The sequence below is a fragment of the Remersonia thermophila genome, chromosome 3 (genome assembly GCF_042764415.1).
Source record: "Remersonia thermophila strain ATCC 22073 chromosome 3, whole genome shotgun sequence".
NCBI classification, from domain to species: Eukaryota; Fungi; Ascomycota; class Sordariomycetes; order Sordariales; family Chaetomiaceae; genus Remersonia; species Remersonia thermophila.
The window spans coordinates 1,196,515-1,216,202 of NC_092219.1; the positions used below are offsets into that span (position 1 = coordinate 1,196,515).

At 56.6% G+C, this 19,688-nt stretch overlaps 7 protein-coding genes across 7 annotated transcripts; 6 read left to right on the forward strand and 1 right to left on the reverse strand.

Moving 5' to 3' along the window:
- Positions 1-1,052: 1,052 nt before the first annotated feature.
- On the forward strand, positions 1,053-2,799 carry VTJ83DRAFT_3150 (uncharacterized protein; the record flags this gene model as incomplete). Its single annotated transcript, XM_071009497.1, has 2 exons — positions 1,053-1,574; positions 1,633-2,799. 2 exons carry the CDS (start codon positions 1,053-1,055, stop codon positions 2,797-2,799), a joined length of 1,689 nt encoding a protein of 562 aa, XP_070867028.1.
- Positions 2,800-4,803: 2,004 nt separating this feature from the next.
- VTJ83DRAFT_3151 (uncharacterized protein) lies at positions 4,804-7,832 on the forward strand (the record flags this gene model as incomplete). The annotated part of the gene is made up of 2 exons (XM_071009498.1): positions 4,804-6,912; positions 6,984-7,832. 2 exons carry the CDS (start codon positions 4,804-4,806, stop codon positions 7,830-7,832), a joined length of 2,958 nt encoding a protein of 985 aa, XP_070867029.1.
- An 808-nt stretch (positions 7,833-8,640) lies between these two features.
- Positions 8,641-9,096, reverse strand: VTJ83DRAFT_3152 (uncharacterized protein; the record flags this gene model as incomplete). The annotated part of the gene is made up of 2 exons (XM_071009499.1): positions 8,641-8,760; positions 8,851-9,096. The coding sequence occupies 2 exons, from the start codon at positions 9,094-9,096 to the stop codon at positions 8,641-8,643; spliced, it is 366 nt and encodes a 121-aa protein (XP_070867030.1).
- Positions 9,097-9,874: 778 nt separating this feature from the next.
- VTJ83DRAFT_3153 (uncharacterized protein) lies at positions 9,875-10,563 on the forward strand (the record flags this gene model as incomplete). The annotated part of the gene is made up of 2 exons (XM_071009500.1): positions 9,875-10,125; positions 10,182-10,563. The coding sequence occupies 2 exons, from the start codon at positions 9,875-9,877 to the stop codon at positions 10,561-10,563; spliced, it is 633 nt and encodes a 210-aa protein (XP_070867031.1).
- A 410-nt stretch (positions 10,564-10,973) lies between these two features.
- Positions 10,974-12,383, forward strand: VTJ83DRAFT_3154 (uncharacterized protein; the record flags this gene model as incomplete). The annotated part of the gene is made up of 3 exons (XM_071009501.1): positions 10,974-11,187; positions 11,253-12,278; positions 12,337-12,383. 3 exons carry the CDS (start codon positions 10,974-10,976, stop codon positions 12,381-12,383), a joined length of 1,287 nt encoding a protein of 428 aa, XP_070867032.1.
- Positions 12,384-13,542: 1,159 nt separating this feature from the next.
- On the forward strand, positions 13,543-14,497 carry VTJ83DRAFT_3155 (uncharacterized protein; the record flags this gene model as incomplete). The annotated part of the gene is made up of 5 exons (XM_071009502.1): positions 13,543-13,586; positions 13,810-13,855; positions 13,967-13,996; positions 14,120-14,303; positions 14,358-14,497. The coding sequence occupies 5 exons, from the start codon at positions 13,543-13,545 to the stop codon at positions 14,495-14,497; spliced, it is 444 nt and encodes a 147-aa protein (XP_070867033.1).
- Positions 14,498-17,695: 3,198 nt separating this feature from the next.
- Positions 17,696-19,578, forward strand: VTJ83DRAFT_3156 (uncharacterized protein; the record flags this gene model as incomplete). Its single annotated transcript, XM_071009503.1, has 3 exons — positions 17,696-17,874; positions 17,972-19,486; positions 19,545-19,578. 3 exons carry the CDS (start codon positions 17,696-17,698, stop codon positions 19,576-19,578), a joined length of 1,728 nt encoding a protein of 575 aa, XP_070867034.1.
- Between the last annotated feature and the right edge of the window lie 110 nt (positions 19,579-19,688).

A 19,688-nucleotide genomic window follows, 5' to 3' on the forward strand; every position in this document is an offset into this window, starting at 1 on the left:
GGAGACGTTGGACGACGCAATGGGGCTGGTTGTGATAAGGCAAGTGCGACATGTACCATTAGCGACCCTGAAAGGGTCGAGTGAGGGTTTCGACGTTGATACGGAAACTTCCCGGGTTCCTTTTTCATGTGATGAAATTGCGACAAAAACACCAAAATTTGGTCGAAAAGACTAGGTACCTGCATAAGCAGTACCACAGTAGGTGGTAGTTCTGCGATTCCTCAACGAACACATCTGAACTCTGGTGAACTCTGGGTGGAGGTTGTCCGGCTCTTGTCACAAGTCCGCAAGAATTCCTGTCCTCGGGCAGTTTGATTGGTGGGTCTGGCCTTGAGGGTCTAGAATCGGAAAGCGGTTGACTCCGAGGCCAAGACAAAAATTGCACCGTCAGCCAATCAAGCCTCGTCGATAGCTATCGGTCGTTCTTATCTCGCGGCACTGCCTTTCACGAAGGCCCCCCCCCGGCCGGGAACAACCCTCGAAAGTCCTGTTCTGCATACAAGCGCTCAACTCGGTTCAACTGACATGCCGAAACCCATGACTAGGTGGGATTCTTTCTGGGGTCCCCAAAGTACACTATCTGCATGATATGGCAGAATCTGGAGGACTGATGGGAACGGGCAGGACGCCACGGTGGGACAACATGGCTTCCATCCAGGGGTTACGTGGTCCACGCTTCGCTACCCAATTTGCGATGCGTTTGTCTTCCACCGGCTGTGTTGTTCCAGATCTCCGGGCTCTGCTCAGGGGGATTCTATGCTTATCCTGGGTCCCTGGTATTCCTCAAGGACGGCACCGGCCGGACTTGGGGTTGGAACTAAAACTCCCTCCCCGGCTTATCTTCCTTCCCAGTAACGTCAATAGCTGACTCCGTTACCTCAAAAACTCGTTCCGTCCCCTTTGTGCTTGGAGGTTTCTACTGCATCCACCGAGCTTTAATCAAGACACCTAGCGAGAACAAAAGGTTGTTTTGACTCGCATCTGCTGCTCCCAAGTTCAACGAGCCCGGCCATACCGTGGCCACACGCAGAGTCGACAACTCGCTTGACAACATGACCGGACAAGAAACTCCCGCCAACGGGCGGGTTGTCGTCTTGGCATCGACGAGGACAGTCATCACGCTGCCCGACGACGTTCTCATCTTAACGCCGGCAACTATTGTTATTTCTCCAGCTACCGGAAAGATACTGTCAGTTACCACAGAAGTCCTTCCGCGGAACGCCTTTCCGGCCGAAACCAAATACCAGGACTACAGTCCAAAGCTGCTGCTCCCTGGTCTGGTCGATGCCCATGTTCACCTGAACGAGCCGGGCCGCACAGAATGGGAGGGATTCGACACCGGCACCAAAGCCGCGGCGTCCGGCGGCGTCACCACCGTCATCGATATGCCGTTGAACGCGATCCCGCCGACAACCACCGTGGCAGCATTTAACAAGAAGCTTGCTGCCAGCCAGGGCCAGTGCTGGGTCGATGTCGGCTTCTACGGCGGCGTGATCCCTGGGAATGCTCATGAGCTTATGCCTCTGGTGGAAGCCGGCGTTCGTGGATTTAAGGGCTTTCTGATCGACTCCGGGGTAAGCATGATGACTTTCCGAGATGACTTCTCTGGACGGACCGCTCATTCGCCTCCAGGTAGACGAGTTCCCGGCCGTCTCACCCAAGGATGTTGCGCTAGCCATGACGACGCTCAAGGATGCCCCTACCACCCTCATGTTCCATGCGGAAATGCTGCCTTCCGCCTGCACCTCTGCGGATGATGAAGTTCAACGAACGGAACCTGTACTGCAGCCAACAGGGGCGCCTGGCAGCTACAGCACGTTCCTGAACTCCCGGCCGCCTGTGTTGGAGACGTGCGCTATTGCCGAAATTTTGTCCCTGGCTAAGCTGGCTCCTCAGCTCCACCTGCACATCGTACACCTCTCAGCAACCGAGTGCATCCCTCTCCTTCGGAAAGCGCGGCAGGACGGCATCCGCATCACCGCTGAGACGTGTTTTCACTACCTCGGCCTTGCCGCGGACAACATACCTGACGGAGACACGAGACATAAATGTTGCCCGCCCATCCGCTCGCAAGCCAACCAGGACAGGCTATGGGAGGAGATCTGCGACATTGAGGGTTGCATCACAACCGTGGTCTCGGACCACTCTCCCTGTACCCCAGAACTTAAGCTTCTGCCGCCTCATCTTCAGAGCATTCATCATCATGGCCGGCGACCAAAACCTCCTCGCCTGGACTCGGGTATCGGGGTGGAGACGCCGACTAACGAGGAGGTGGTGGCGACGACGAAGAACGACAACGATGACGATGCGGTGGACCTCCTCAAACCGGACCCTGTCGAAGGGACTGCGGCGAATGGGGTGGGATTGGAAAAATCGCCCGGTGATTTCCTCGCGGCCTGGGGCGGGATTTCGTCGGTGGGACTCGGACTACCCATTCTATACACGGCAGCGTCAGAGCGAGCAGGTAGGGGAGACGCAGCGCCGACCATCGTCGACATAGTGCGCATGTGCAGCCAGGAAACAGCGCGGCAGGTCGGGCTGGCTCACCGCAAGGGCGGGTTGCGCGCGGGTATGGACGCCGACGTGTGCATCTTTGATGATGAGGACGTGTGGACGCTGCAACAGGCGGACATGCGGTGGAAGAACCGCTGCTCCCCTTGGGAGGGCCACACCTTCCGGGGCCGTGTTCATGAGACGTGGGTTAGGGGTCACAAAGTATTCCAGTTGGGCGGCGAAAATAACGGGCTTGTGGGGGGTCGGCCGGTTGGTGAAGCGATCGTCGAGAGGAGGACGTGCTGAACTTTGGCCGTTGCTCTCTGGCAAAGCAATGAATCGATGCGTCCGAAGACGTGGGCAAGCAAGGCTAAGAATACGATGCTTTCAAACAGCACCACACGTATTGGGCAGTCGAACGTGGTAGATTATCAGGGAATGCAGCTAAGGCTGTTGGTTGCGACAGCACTCCGATGAGTGCAGGAAGATATGGTGAACGACTCCATTGACGCCACCGGACCCTACAACTCAACTCGCGCTCTATGGCTTCAAATTATTGGTCTTACAATAATGTTTACAACACATTTTCCTACCATTGACTTCAAGTAGTGTACTCCAGCATATCAGATGAAAGGTTGGAGGCACCTGGTTCCGGGCGAAGTCCTCTCTGGTGTACCTATGTATAGTACTAAAGCCGGTATGGACGGTACCCCGTACTCAATGGGTGCTCAACGTTATTGGACCCCTTGCGTTTCTCTGGAGACACCGAAATGAAGGCACCAGCTCTGCATCCAGCATGTGGGGCACACGGGAACCGATCCCCAGTCTTCAGGGGTGGACTTGAGTCCGAGCAGGAGGATGTCCAACAAAAGTGACCCGAACTCAACTCTCCGTGTGCCATTCTAGTGTTGTGTAGGGTAGTTAACTACTGGATGCGCAGATTGGCATGTTTACGCAGTATGGTTGAGCGATGGCAGCATCCGTCTCCTTTCTGCAGACCCTGGCCATACTGTAGCAGTAATACTGTGTACGCAGTAAGCAGGCAGCTCTGCGCCTGACAATGACCCAACCTTGGATGTTAGACCAAAAAAAACCCATCCCGTTTCTTGGCTCAATAAGTTACCACAAACATTTAAAACTGCCGTGATCTCCTGTGGGAAGGAAAAGGACTCATTCAAGACACGGTAACTTTGTACATAAGTTCATCTGCTGAGCCGTCAACCTTACGCGCTGAGGACATGGAATCTCCCGCCGACCCCCTTTTTCATGAAGTTTGCATCATGGCATCCCTGAGCCGTTCTGGCAGCCGCCAAGGTCGCTGCCAGGGCCAAGCGTCAGGAGGATGGAGCAGGTGCGCCGTGTTGGCCGGAGTTGCGCAACCCAACAGGCCAAATCCTGGAAGCCCCAGATGGACAAACATGCCCATGAAGAGAAATGGCGTGTGTGAAAGCTGCTCGTCTTACGAGTTACGTACCTGAATGCAGGTGTTGTGCTGGTGTGCTGTTCCGCTGTGTCAAGCCCGCAACCCACTTCCACATTTGGCAACTCCTGCCTTTCGGGGCTTTGCTGTAGCCGTCTTGGTGTTCAGGTCGGCGGTGCTTTGCCAGCAACGGCATCAGCTCGAGGGGAAAAGTGCCCGCCTGAGCAATGGGGCGGGTCGGTCCCTGGCCTGCAGCACAGCTTCGATTGGCCAGGCGCCCCACACAATTTCCTAGGCTCCTCGCGCCTTGTGCCAAGACCCAACCCGACCCCCCGGCTCGCAGTCCCCGGCCACCACACAGCCACCCGGCGTTAGCGTCCACTTCCACTTCCGCTTCTGAGGTTCCTGTTCCTGTTCCCTTTCTGCGCCAATTCTCCAGACACAGTACTCGACGAAAGCATTCCCCAGCCGTGTTCCCTTCCGCTCATTGCATCACGACACCCAACCGAACACTGCCAGCGGTCGCGCATCAAGTTCCCCAAACGATCCTCCCACCAATACTTCGACATTTGTTGGGGGAACTTCTGGGACGACATCCCCCCTTAACCCTTTCCCAGGGATTACGGCGATACACGTCACGGAGCCTGGCCGCCAGTCCCAAGTCCAACGACATAACATCGCCGCGAAACAACCCAACTCGGGCCCTTGCGTCCGAGCGCGGCCTCGATCCCGACCGACAACACCACCGCGACGACCCGTCCATCACCGACATTTCGCATCGACGCGCCGAAGCATGTGTGTCATCGGCCGCTCCTGATCTCGGACGTGTCCCGCCACTTCACCGTCGATTTCGAAGTGGACTCTAGTGACCCTTAGTCATCGACCGCGAGATGCCCACGTTTTTGGCAGACGAGCACACGGGAAACGACTCGCACGCCCCGGGCGTTGTGCATCTCGATCTGGAGGCCGAGTACGGCTTGTCGCAAGCCAAGGTTGATGAACACATTGTCCCTGGTCGCCAACCGCATTCACACACGTCAAATGAGAGTTTTGGCGAAGCCTCCTCCGATTCCACTAGCTCGTCGACCGCATCCGAGTCGTCTGTAGAGGCGGACCATCGGGTAGCCAAGGACTTTACTCGTCTGCAGAGCATGAGTTCCACCCCGAATGGGAGCCCTCGAGGCGCAAGCCATGACTTGAAGGGAGCTGTGGCTGCCAGCAACCCGGTGACGTTGGTGGACCGAACAGTATCGAACGCAATCGCCAACGGGAATGGCGATGACTCGGAGTGTCGAACACCCGGCGGCGGCGTCTCCCAAGCCGGACTCGACGCAGACAAGCTGTCGGCCCACTCCGGGATCGAAGTGCATCTCCGTCCTGTGTCGAAAACTGATATCCGGACAATCGAGAGCGGATCGCAGCCGTCGCTCCCCGGTGCCAACACCGCGTCTTTCTCTCCCCAGACGGCGACTCCTGCTGCCAGCCAAACGAACCAAAAACCACCACACCGATTCTCATCGCCGCCCATCTACGAGCAACCAAGCCTTCCCGTCCAGTCACAGCCGCCACCCACCCCTGGAATCAAGCACCGACATACTTTGGAAGTCCCCAAGGTTAACTCTGCTCGCTTGTCCAGAGAGGGAGGCGACACGGCGTATTCCAGTGGCAGGTTCTCGCCAACCATCACAACTCCTGGCGTTCTCAGGCCATCGTTGAACCTGGGCAGGCGAAACACGCGATCGCTGCACTCGGAGGGGCTGCGCGATGATATTGCCCTGGATGAGGATGCTCAGCGGTGGGCAGAGGCGTACAGGCAGAAGCGGGCCAGCAAGAGGCGGAGGAGAGAAATCGAGGATGACGACAGGGTGTTGGTTGGCACCAAGGTCGATGAGTCGCATGCCAACTGGGTGACGGCATACAACATGCTGACAGGCATCCGCGTCTCCGTCTCACGGACCAATGCCAAGCTCGACCGACCCTTGACCGACGCCGACTTTGAGGTGAAGCAGAAGTCGACCTTCGACATCGCCGGGAACGAGTTGGTGCCTTCGGCCAAGTACGACTTCAAGTTCAAGGACTACGCCCCTTGGGTGTTCCGCCACCTCCGCGCGCTTTTCCGCCTGGACCCTGCAGACTACCTCATGTCTCTGACGGGCAAATACATCTTGTCGGAGCTTGGATCTCCGGGAAAGAGCGGGAGCTTCTTCTATTTCTCTCGGGACTACAAGTACATCATCAAGACCATCCACCACGCCGAGCATAGGTTTCTCCGCAAGATCCTGAAGGACTACTACCAGCATGTCAAGGAGAATCCCAACACGCTGCTGTCGCAGTTCTACGGCCTCCACCGGGTCAAGATGCCCTACGGCAGGAAGATTCACTTTGTTGTCATGAACAACCTATTCCCCCCGCACCGCGACATTCACCAGACCTTCGACCTCAAGGGCTCTACTGTTGGCCGGGACTACAAGGAGGATGATCTGGAGAACAATCCCAGGGCCACGCTGAAGGACTTGAACTGGCTCCGACGAAAGCGACACCTCGAGCTCGGCATGCAGAAGAAACAACTGTTCCTCGAGCAGTTGCAGAAGGACGTGCGGCTGTTGCAGAGACTGCAAATTATGGATTACTCTTTGCTGATAGGCATCCACGATCTTGAGAAGGGCAACGAGGAAAATCTCAGGGACAAGACCCTACGCGTCTTTAACCCCGGCGGGAGCAACGCGCCGGATGATTTCGATCCTCATTCCGTCCTCATGCGCACCCCATCCAAGCTGGAGAACCAGCGCAAGGCGAGGGAGCTTCGGCAAATGATCCAGTCCGAGAAGCCAGTGCCCATGGGGGAAACGAGCAGCAGGATGCCGGACGAGCTCGAGGAGGGCCAGAGCCGATCAGGGTTCATCTTCAACCAAGACGACGGCGGATTCCGGGCAACACATAAAGACAATACTCCTGCGGATGAAATCTACTATCTCGGGGTGATCGACTGCCTCACGCACGTATGTTTGATCTACCATTTCTCCCCTAACAACCTGGCGAAGCAGTTGAAGCTGACTTTCTGTTTATTTAGTACGGCATCATCAAGAAGATAGAGCACTTCTGGAAAGGCCTTTCGAGCGATCGCAGCCAAATCTCCGCGCTGCCGCCACAGGAATACGGCGAAAGATTTATCAATTTTATCTCCAAGGTCACGATGTCCCAGGAGGAGGCCCATCGCCTGGCCCAGGAAGAAGATGCTGCGCGCGCGGCCGAGGTCGCCGCCGCTGCAATCCCACCCGTGCCGAACTATCAGCCTCCACCTCCGCCCTGCTCTTCGTCCCAACCGCCAAGGTTGATCGAGCAGTTGTCATCGAAGGGGGACTTCCCGGGCGGCGATGACGCCGTCCCCGAACGGACACCGAAGACGATGGCCACTTCTACTACGTCCAGCGGCCCTGTTGGAGGCAAGCCTGGGCTTGGCCTGACTGCTCCATCCGTTGAGCGGCGAGAGGCGACCGTTCTGCCCGTCGTGGAAGAGGCTGCCGAAGGCACCTCGACTGGCGACCGCAGCCGGAGCAGTCGTGTTAGCAGCTTGCTGACAGAAAGCGACGGACGCCCGCTGACACCTGCCAAGGACGGACGAGAGAAAGAGCCAGGTTTCGCCAACCCGATTCTGGGTTCTCGCAGCAACAGCCCGGCCTACGCACCCCCGACCCCGCCGAAGACGGGCTATGGGTATACCGGACAGCAGAAATGCGAGAGCGCAGACAGCGGCTATGGTGTCGGTACGGGCAGTAGCGGCAGCAACGGGGGCATGAGGAGTCGCAGCGGATCTCAGAAGTCGCTCCACATCAGACCGCAAATAAGCCGCGACAGCCTCGACAAGGCTTTGCCTCCGCTCCCGAACGTGCCGCCACCCCGTGCCCCGAACGTTTCATAATGCGGCAATGGTACACCGGCCGCTTTGGAACCTGGTCCAGCGAGTCGTCCGTCATTGGTGTCGAGGGAACTGCTCCCAGGCCGATTTCTGCAGGATCTATCGCCATGTCGGAAATCTTGGTGACATCCAAGAGGCATGAGCCCAAACCTGATCAGGGCCCAGGCCCGGTCTGGAAGAGGAGGAAAGAGGAACGAGGGGGAGGAAGAGGTGCGGTGGCTCGTGTACGAACAACTTTGATTCCCCTTGTCTGCGTCTGCCATTTCCTCGCCACAACATGATACCACACCGCATCAAGCAGCATTCACACACACAACATTCATGTTTCCTTTGTTTTTCATTCGATCAAGCCTTCTTTTCCTTTTCTTTTTGTCTTTCCTATCACTATGTCCATATTACTGTTTTTATGCCGTTTGGATCCAGGGATTCTGTCTCTTATAATTGCTCATAGCCGGCCGGGGTGTTGTTACAGCTGCTAGTACTCTCTAGAATTAGACAAAATTCAAGGCTCAATGAGAAGGTGGATTTACGAGAACAGAACCCTTTGGCCGCGGGATCTTCTGCACTAGCATGTCATCACTGCTGCTAGGTAGGTACCTTGCGGGCTGCAAATCTGACGGCTTCTTGTATTCTGGTTCTCAGGTGTCGGCAAGAATCAAATACGGCCGGTAAACCCGAGGGTCATCATGGCCAACGCCGGGATTCATCAGAAGGCAGCAAAGGCCGGACAGAGACGTGATCTTGCATCAACAAAAGTAGAACGGGCAAGTAGTATACATCGTATTGTACAATTTCATGGCGAGTCAATGCATCAACTCCTCGGCGTGAAGTCTGTGTGCACCTCCATCTTGTTGGCCCCTTGCGCCTCGAGCTCCTTCAACTTTGCCTTCTTTTGGATGTCCTGTACTCTCCACTTTTTGAAATATGTGACCTGCCAACGACACCGTCTGTCAGCGTCTCCTTTCCATGAGGGGAGGGGTTGGGAATAAAATCATTTCTCTTTGGCTCGGAAACCACTGACCCATTGCGCCGCGCAGTCGGACTCAAACCGCGCATTCTCGCTCTTGCACACAGATGCCACCTTCTTGTCCTCCTTGATTGCATCCACGATTCCGTTCGCGTCGAGGCAGGCGTAGAAGGCGTCGCGGGCGTCCCAGCACCGCTGGCGCTCGGCACGGGTCGGCGCTACCGCACCCGAGCGCACCTCACTCGCGCGCTTCTCTTCAGGAGACGGCGAGGTAAGACCTAAACCAGAGAGGAGGCCCATTCTTTTGTGCCTATATGGGTGGATATCGTTGGCGATCCGGTGCAGGTGGTGGTGGTGGTCTTGGTCGTCGTTGTCGTCAGTTTGACCGGTGATGGTTGAGCGGGGTTGGTTCGGTTCGGTTCTGTTTGGTAGCGAGGAATCGGCTGGAAAAGATTCAGGTTGGTTGATTCGATGGTATGGTTCCCTCGGTGTTGGGAGTGTGGACTGTGAGCTGAGAGTTGAAACTATCGTCTTTCAATGTTGTTGAGCATCAGGTCCTGGATTCTTGAGCTTGTCGGTGGATCCAATGCCGGGATGTTCCGCATCAACGAAATGGCACATGCAAAAGGTGGTGGGGAGCTGGCTGGGGTTCCCAAGCGGGTTTAGGCGAGGCTGCCTCCGTGCTGCGAGATTACGTAATTACAGGGACATTACGCCAGCCGTCGTAACTCCCAGCCAACCCAACTCCCCATCCTCAATGTTCGACAGCGAAGATAGGAAAACTTGTCGCGTCTACAAAGACAACACAATCCAACCAGCGACCGGAACTAGCTGGTCATTTTTCTTGTCCGACGACTTGACCTTCATATCCGATACTTGCGCTGCAGGCGAGCCGCCCGACTTCTCGGAAAGCGACCAAGGCATCGTTCACGCCCTGGACCTAAGCAGCTAAGCAGCTACCGGCAACGGCAGATTTACATAGCCGGCGACTTGGTTGCCCGGCCACATATTCGAAAGCGGCAGCCACACGCGACCGCTTCCAGATCCTTCCCAAAGCTATCCCAACCGATCCCGCCCGATGGCGCGTCGGCGACGGCCGCCCCGACCGGGTGCCATCTCGGAACTCCCACCACTCAAGATCCTCAGTCAGATCGCCGCACTACAAGGTCTCTACTATGGCGCAGCGCTGCTGCTTATGCTGTTTACCGTGCTGGTCGCGGGGCAGAAGTTTAGCATGGACCTTGTGTTCGGCTGGGACGCCGTGCGCGGTGACACAACTCAGGGGTGGCTGATGGGTTTTATCTGGGTGCTAGATGGAGGATTGTTTATGTACGTTTCCTACTTTGTGGGCCTATTCCCCTTGCATACTGACTTCGGATGGACAGGGCTGCTGCTATCGTGGTGCTTATCGGTCGCTCCAAGCTCGTGCTTGACTTTGCCCTGACGCTCCACGCCATCCACCTGGTCGTCGTAACGCTCTACTCCGGGCAGCTTCCGCGCAACACGGCGTGGTGGCTCTCGATGGGTCTCGCCAGCACCGTGTCGGTTGCGCTGGCCACTTGGGGCTGTCGCTACCGGCAGCTGCAACCAATATCGTTTGGCGGCGGTGGTTCGACATCGGCAGCCGGTGGAAATAGTAATGCAGGTCGCGGCGACGGCGGTGGTGACGAAGAGCAGGGGTTCTCGCGTGGCAGAGGTCGGGGGAGAGGCCGTGACGGAGCTGGCGACTACGAGATGGTTCCTGTAAACAACGAGTCTTTGCGGTAGGATGTACATAAACATGTTGGGAGTATTGGGTTTGGGGATTAGATGGAAGGTTCAGCCACCAGGGAGCTTTGCACTAGCGTTGGAGTTGTCGGTCCATGGTATAAAAGGCGGTCTTCAGGGGCTCAACTCGGATCACTTTTTGCTCACTTCTTAATCCGTTTCTTGCCAAAGCAACTCAAGTGAATACCTTTTCGCGTCCTGGTCGCCCTCGAGGTGCCTTTGGCTCCACCACGTCTAACCCTAACCCCTGCTTTGATGGTTCCCTAGATCAGCACCCGAGAACGGCCGGCTAAGACCGGCCTCGGTCCGTGGGTCTGGGGTCGAAAGGGATCCCCCGGGACCAAGAAAACGGGAACGACAACTCCCGTAGATTCTTGTCCTCTTACCGCCGTCCTTGTCACTTGTTAACCATGTCACGGCTTCTCTTGCGCCAATTGCCCGGGCGGGTGCTTGCACGGGCCTTGCCCACCCATGCGGGAAGGACTTACTCGTCGTCATCTCCAGTCGCCCAATTTACCTGGGAGGACCCTTTGGGATCCAAGAACCTCTTGACCGAAGAGGAGCTGGCAGTCTCGGAAACCGCGGAGCGGTATTGCCAGGAACGGCTGCTCCCACGGGTGCTGCGTAAGTTCTCTGCTGAAACGTCGAGTCCGATTCCGGTATCCGGTGCTGGACTAATGCGAGAATAGAGGCCTATCGGGATGAGCATTATGACCCCAAGATTCTTTTGGAGATGGGCGAGCTGGGCTTGCTGGGTGCCACCATCAAGGGCTACGGCTGTGCTGGCGTTTCGAACGTGGCAGGGGCTCTCATCACTCGCGCCGTAGAGCGGGTCGACAGCGGCTACCGAAGCGGCATGTCGGTTCAATCCTCGTTGGTCATGGGTGCTATTCACGACTTTGGGTCCGAGGAACTGAAGGAGAAATACCTCCCGGAGCTGGCGAAGGGGAGGCTTATCGGCGCATTTGGTCTCACGGAACCCAACCATGGCAGCGACCCTGGCTCGATGGAAGCGGTCGCCCGTGAGCACCCGCAAAAGAAGGGCTACTACCTTCTCAACGGCTCCAAGACTTGGATCACCAACTCTCCCATCGCCGACGTGCTGGTGGTGTGGGCAAAGCTTCAGGAGACGGGCAAGATCCGTGGTTTCCTGGTTGACCGGAAACAGTGCCCTGCTGGAACCCTGGAAACGCCGGCCATAAAGAACAAGACCGGACTTCGCGCGTCCATCACGGGAATGATTCACCTCCAGGACTGCCCTGTCCCGAAGGAGAACTTGTTCCCCGAGGTTGAGGGTCTTAAGGGGCCGTTTACCTGCCTCAACAGCGCCAGGTACGGCATCGCTCTCGGAGTCATCGGGGCGTTGGAGGACTGCATCAAGAGGGCCCGGGCATATGCGCTCGAGAGGAAGCAGTTCAAGGGAAATCCCCTCGCCAAGTACCAGCTGATCCAGAAGAAGCTGGCCGATGCCGCCACCGATGCCGCCTACGGCACGCTCGCCGCCATCCAAGTCGGCCGCCTCAAGGACCAGGGCAAGGCGACTCCGGAGATGATCAGCATGATTAAGCGCCAGAATTGCGACCGGGTCCTTTACAATGCCCGGATTCTTCAAGAGATCTTTGGCGGGAATGCTGTCAGTGACGAGTACATGATTGGGCGCCACGTCGCGAACCTCTACGTTACCCAGACGTACGAGGGCCAGAGTGATATCCACAGTACGTCAACAATCCGTTTGCTGGTGGCACACGGAAGAGAGGTTCTAACTGGAAATAGGCCTGATCCTTGGGAGAGCCATTACAGGAATCCAGGCGTTTGTCTAGCCGGGGCTTCCGAAATGGCTTGCATCAATCACGTCTGGAAAGTACTTCTTCAAGGCCAGGCGAGATCCTCCACTCAAAACAAACATGGTACTCTCATTCCCTTCCCGTACAATACTGCCGTGCCTCTGTCGAGTTGTGTGCCAGAGGAGGAGGAGGAGGAGGAGGAGGTAAGACCGATGGCGCCGGCCTAGGAGCAGGGAGGCAACCAATGATTGTTATCTCCAGCAGTGCAAGCTTGGCTCGACAAGCTTGGCTCGACGAGGCTTACCGAGTTATTCTTGGGACTGTGTACGGAGTACAGCAGACGGCGTGCGCTTGAGCATCTCGGATCACGTTGAAATGAGAAACAACGGGAACAAACCCCCGGCCCGATGAACACTTTGGGAGTCGTTAGATCTTTCTGCTTTGAGATTGCTGCAGAGTGTCAAGCGATCTCTGAACACTGCGACGTTTGACTTCTACATGCTTGTAGGCAAAAGCATGTAGGTCCAGCCATCCCGCCCCTCCAAGATACTGTGCGCTGCGTAGGTGAGCAGCCAGGGCACCACGGTGGGGGCAATCGATAATAATGATACGGCCCTGTCCGACGCCCCGAATGCCGCCATTTGGTTGTGCTGTCGTTTGATTTGGCCACTGCAAAGTCACCCCCTCTTGGTGGCGTGGGCGTCGCGTGAGCAAACAAGGCACCAACGAACTGGGCACTGATTGGGCGATTTCGGGTTGCCATAGTCAGGCCCGCTGGCAGCGCCTGGCTTCGCGATGTGCTCTTGTCCGAAAAGTCCTTGGCACCTCAGCCTCTCAAGAAGTGGGGACCTAAACTGCCTTTGTCGACCCGCCGCCCGCTTCCCCCCTCACTTTCCTCTCGCAACCTAACATCCTGAATCTCGAATCTGTCACCATCTTCCATCTCTGCGAATCTTCTTCAACCCCTTTACGTTCTGCGAATTGCCTTTTTCTTGGTGAGCCTTCCAATACCAAGGCTTACTTTGGGATCGCCCCTTTTGCTGGGTTGTTTGCCACGCCGCGAGACTGGCGAGCGGATTCAGTGGAATTCTCTGTCTTTCCGCACTCTCTCCCGCTGACAGCCTTAAATTCAACAGGGCCCTCAGCCTCTTGACTTCGACCTTCGAAGCCAACCACACATCACATATATCCAGACATGGCTCTCAAGCGCATCAACAAGGAACTCGCTGATCTTGGCCGGTACGTCATATCCAGATCCCTGCCCTTTTGAACCCCTCCTTGCGGCCCCCGAACGCGCCCCCCCCCCTCCCCCCCGCCCCATCACCGACCCTTGGATGTGGTTCGGACCGGACCGGAGGGGACACCTCGAGCCTGGCCATCACAACACTCGAGGAAGATTCGACCTGCTGTGAATATCGAACCTTGCTTTGGTTGGCACTGTGGCTGACTCTCGACCTTATAGCGACCCGCCCTCGTCGTGCTCTGCGGGGCCTGTGGGCGACGATCTCGTATGTACCTCCTGACCCCTCCCTTGATCTCTACGTCACGGCGTTGTCAACATGCCTCGCGCGCAACGACATTACCGGGTCTGGTGTCAGGATGCTAACTTTATTTCACAGTTCCAATGGCAGGCGACGATTATGGGTCCTGTGAGTCTCATTATTTGCACCCCTCCCCCGGTTGACTTGCGTCCTCTGGCGGGACGATGGCAGTCGGGCCCAAAGCGAAACGGGCCATTGTCAACACGACAACGACACTAACCCACTCGACAGGCCGATTCCCCATACGCTAGTGGCGTTTTCTTTCTGCAGATCCAGTTCCCGACGGACTATCCGTTCAAGCCGCCAAAGGTCCATTTCACGACCAGGATTTACCACCCGAATATCAACGCCAACGGCAGCATCTGCCTCGACATCTTGCGCGACCAGTGGAGCCCGGCATTGACCATTTCGAAAGGTGACGTCCGGCGCCATTCGTCTCCTCCCAGAACTCTGGCTAATATCTCGGCAGTGCTCCTTTCGATTTGCTCGATGCTGACGGATCCCAACCCCGATGACCCCCTGGTGCCGGAGATCGCCCACGTATACAAGACGGACCGCGAAAAGTACGAGCAGACGGCCCGTGAGTGGACTCGGAAGTATGCGGTCTAGTGCTGGTGGCGGAGGGGTGATGAATACAATCGTTTGCGGTGGTTGATTGTTCAGGTTTCCGGGGCCTCTCGATGGTGTTCACGCTCAACTTGGTTCTTCGACCCTGGGGACATTCGGCCTGCTTTCGTTGCTTCATATAAGAGAGCGGCGGTATCCAGGACCAATACCACAGGGTCATGACAAGTCACGTCCGCCCTGTCATTCGCCATGCGGGTTCGATAGGACGGTGGGGGGCTTGCGGAGTCACCAGGGTGAATGGGTCGTGATCATCCATACTGCATATCCTAGCCTTGGAACTGGAATAATACTAACCATTGCATTCATCTTCGGTTGTTCGTCTTCGGTTTGGCGGCGTCATGCCTCGGCACCTGCCACGGTTTCGTAGAAGTGATTTTCACTGCGTGGATTGTCCCTTGGGTTAATGTTGGGTATTTTGATTCATGATGGCCCGTTCTGCCTTTGCGATTTTGAAGTTGGACTGCCGTTCTACGGACTTTACCACGGTGAAGCCGGTGGCGTTGGAGCGCCAGGCCTACCGGCAGCTTGGTTAAAGGCACACCTCAGCCTCATCGACAGCCCGCACACCCCAGCTGTCCCCGCCCCTGCCGGACCGGGCTCCGTGTTCTCCACATCCAAGAACGCGAGATATGTGGTTCATCAGACAAGCACCAGCTGATGGATGTTGTCGTGAAGTCACAAAGTCGCACAATCCTAGGATTGAGATACTACTTGAGAGCTGGTCTGTCGATGACTGGCTCCTAATCATGTGATCTCCTCTGAGGAAACACCTCCGTATGGTCGGCCGACTATCGCCCAACATCAACTCGGGCCTGTTTGTTCGAGAGGGGTTCACTCGGCCTCCTCGAGAAAGACTGGACAGCCCGGCCAGAAGTTTGAGGCCTGCGCGTGACAGATGTCGCCCGTCCGCAGGTGATCTCCCAAACGATCTACACCGGCAGAGCCTATGCCCAGAAGTAGACCTCCCAAGCGGGTAAATGACACGCTTTGTGGGCCTTGGACCACGCCTGCATACAATATGCTTGCTTGGCTTCCAACAGCCGTACCGATGACTGAACCAGCGGGAGGAGATCCGCCATGGCCGTCTGGACACCGCTGCCACTACCTTTGCTGGTATCTTCTCAGCTTCACGGACGCCAAAAAGCGCCGCTTATGTTGAGATTGTCAAGTTATCACATCCAAGCACTATTGGCACACTGGGTGGTTCAATCGGTCAAACCCCTCGAGTTTGAAACAATTGTTGACTTTGGCCTATTCATCGGTTTCGGAACGAACAACAGCCAAGAGAAGCTCTGTGGAAGATTCGACGATTGTTCGATGGGCCAAATGCGCCGGACTGAGCTTATCGCGAGTTATGATGAACGACCTACATGTGTACCACCGTATGTAGGGTCATCACCAAGTTGAGGTGGTTGGGTAACGCCAGGTGCCAGTTGGGCGGCACTCTGCATCAACAGTTTTTGGGACTCAGAAGCGCTGAGGGTTGCCGAACGTTGAACCGCCGAACCGCCACCTGTGTGTCAGGATCCCGGCCGAAACAGCGATCGCAACGCCAACCACAAACCCCGGTCATACATCATCCAATCGCAAGCGTCCAACAGCCGGCAATGGGCCTCATTTTGGTCTTGGCAACCGCGTTGCGAGAAGGCCCGGGCATCCACCATACCACCATGGTGTCTAGTATTGCCATGAAAAGGAGCAAGCCCCATCGTTGATCCAAAATCCAGGAGAGCACCGGCGGGTGGTCCCGATGATGAGGACGACCTGTGCTTTCTTCATGGTGTACGCAGGCCCTCACCAGCTGTACAAACACCCAAACCACCCAGGTGAGGTGAGGGGGGCTTCTATGGATCTTCATCGCCCATTCTCGGACATGTATTCATAGCGGGCCACTTTGACAAAACCACTTGGCGGTTTGCTGACCTGGCGGTATGGTTGACGCACGAGGTCCGCTGAAAGGTGCCTTCACTGCGAGATGTATAACGGCTGAATAGGCCCGCCACAAAACCAGAATGTCTCGTTGATGTAAGCATCCGGTTGAGAGAGGCTGTTAGGTCGTCGCAGAACACGACGGTGGTCAGGACGCCGTGATGGCCGTTTTCTCAGCCCGGCCGGCCAAAGAGGCCATGGAGGCGAGGCTGCGCGCTTCCTTGCTTCGCGCTTTGCCCCAGGCTGCGACAATGGCGCTTCTGTTTCGACGAGGTGGGAGTCGTTCGATTCTTTTTCAGCATTGAATCCCAGGGTGGCATCCTCGTCCCCTCTTGGCGTCTTATGTTCCTCGCTGACGGTCTTGTCTTCAACCCATTCCCCGTTTCTCATTGGACAGCTACCTGGAACGTGACGCAACGCAACGCAGCGGCCTTCTCCTGAAGGCTCCACAGCTCTGAAGAAGTGGCTTTTTTGGGGAAACCCTCCGCTCTCATTGCGTCCGCTTCCGCCAGACGCTAGGGCAACTTCCCAGGCCATTCTTTTGAGACCCTGGAGGTCGTGCCCCCTTTCTTACGTGGCCGTCCTTACCACACATCGTTTTTCTTTCTTTCTTTTCCTCATCCACTGTGTCTTGTCTAAGCTGCGGCGAAGAGTGTGTGGCCAGGCGCCGTTTCGCCCCCTGTTCCTCGTCTCGCAACAACAGCCTCACTTATCGCGTGGGGATTGTGGACAGGTATGATCTGCACGAATCCTTGTGTTTCTGCTTCGGCGTTTGAACCCCTGGGCGCTTCTCACTTAACCAAACCCCCCTCCCCTCGCGCGCGTTCCGCTGTCTTTGACTCCTCCCCCTTCCACGCCAGCCGCTCTTTTCCTTCTTACCGTCGGTGCTGTGCATCATTCCAGGCGCTTGGTTGCTGACCATCGCCGTCGACTTGGTCGTGGCGTGTGCAGGCTCCATATCCATTCCTTTTGAAAACATCTGGCCGAATCTTCCTCTCGACAATCTCTTAGATGGGCCTTTTGCGACGGTTCAGCAGGTTCTGATTCCGACATACGACGCCGCGATTTTTCTTCGACGATTTTAATCACTGGATTGTTGACGAGGTTGACGGGCATCGACTGCCCATTGGAGGAAGTTCTGGCACGCGCCACCCAAGAATAAGAGTCCAACATCACGAAGGAGATTTTGGGAGGGAAAAAAAAGGACCTAGGCTTGCTGGATACGTCACGGCGGAAGGACGACGGCCCAAAATGTCGAGCTATGGCGACTACGCGGGGGGCGCCCGAGCGCCCAAGCAGTCGGAGCGGTCGCGATGGACACCCCTCACGCGGATGCTGCTGTCGGGCGAGATGACCCAGGAGAAGCAGAGGGAGTTGACCCCGAGGGAAAAGTTCGACCGGTGGATGGTCAACGAGGGCTACCGGCGAATGTAAGTAACCCGCCATTGTTTCTCTCTGCACATCGTCCACGTGTCTGCTCATTGCGTCCCCGGGGGAGAACGAGCGTTCGCTGACAAACATTGGTAGCTTCGTCTTCGTTTTCATGTTCCTTCATGCTATCGTCTTCGCCTTCGGCTTCGTCCACTACTCGGTTAAGGACAGCTTACAGATCGCGCGGGACACGTTCGGCCCGACGTTCATGATTGCGCGCTCCGCGGCACTCGTCCTTCATGTGGACGTCGCCCTGATCCTCTTCCCCGTCTGCCGTACACTCATCTCGCTGGCGAGGCAGACACCGCTGAACGGCATCATCCAGTTCGACAAGAATATCACCTTCCACATTACCACCGCCTGGTCGATCTTCTTTTTCTCGTGGGTCCACACGATTGCCCACTGGAACAACCTCGCTCAGGTCGCCGCCAAGCACAACCTCGGCTTCTACGGGTTCCTCGTGGCAAACTTGGTGTCTGGTCCGGGTTGGACGGGCTACGTGATGCTCATCGCCTTGACGGGCATGGTCATCACGTCGGTTGAGAAGACGCGGCGTGCCAACTACGAGCGTTTCTGGTACACCCACCACATGTTCATCGTTTTCTTCTTCTTCTGGTCCATCCACGGCGCCTTCTGCATGATCCAGCCCGACTTTGCGCCCTTCTGCGCCGCGTTCGGCACCTCCGCTGTGGGCAACTTCTGGCAATATTGGATGTACTCTGGCTTCTGCTACCTTGCTGAGCGCATCGCTCGTGAGGTGCGCGGGAGGCACAAGACGTACATTTCCAAGGTCATTCAGCACCCGAGCAACGTGTGTGAGATCCAGATCAAGAAGGAGAACACCAAGACCCGCGCTGGGCAGTATATCTTCTTTTGCTGTCCTGCCGTCTCGCTGTGGCAGTACCACCCGTTCACTCTGACCAGCGCCCCGGAGGAGGACTACATTTCAATCCACATGCGCGTTGTCGGCGACTTCACCAGGGCGGTGGCCGAGACGCTCGGCTGCAACTTTGATAAGAAGGGCGACTCGTCCAAGGTGGTGGGCGTCAATCAGGACAATAACGAGGTTGATCCGGCTCTGCGGCGGGTTCTTCCGCGTGTCTACATCGACGGCCCGTTCGGTTCGGCGTCGGAAGATGTGTTCAAGTACGAAACCTCGATCCTCTGCGGCGCCGGTATCGGCGTCACGCCATTTGCGTCGATCCTGAAATCCATCTGGTACCGGATGAACTACCCCAAGAAGAAGACGCGGCTGAGCAAGGTTTACTTCTTCTGGATCTGCCGAGACTTCGGCTCCTTTGAGTGGTTCCGCTCGCTGCTCCTTGCCATCGAGGCTCAGGACGTGGACCAGCGCATCGAAATCCACACCTACCTGACGGCCAAGATCAAGGTTGACGACGCCGCCAACATCATGATCAACGACGCCAATGCGGACCGGGACACCATCACCGGCTTGCGTTCTCCCACAAACTTCGGCCGCCCCAACTGGGACATGATCTTCCGGGGCATCAGGAAACTCCACGCTCCCGGTGAGGCCGGCGTGTTTTTCTGCGGTCCGAAGGGTCTCGGCAGCGCACTGCATGTGTTCTGCAACAAGTACAGCGAACCTGGGTAAGTTCTTCAGCTAGATGTGTTTGTGTCTTGCGCTGTGCTAACTGGCCTTCATTAGGTTCCACTTCGTCTGGGGCAAGGAGAACTTCTGATCGCCGCCAACGCTCTGTTGCTTTGCAGTCGGAAATGAACACCACCCTCCGCCAAGAAGAGAGCACGCATATGAGAGGGTATATACGCCTGCCCCTCCGAGCATCAGCGC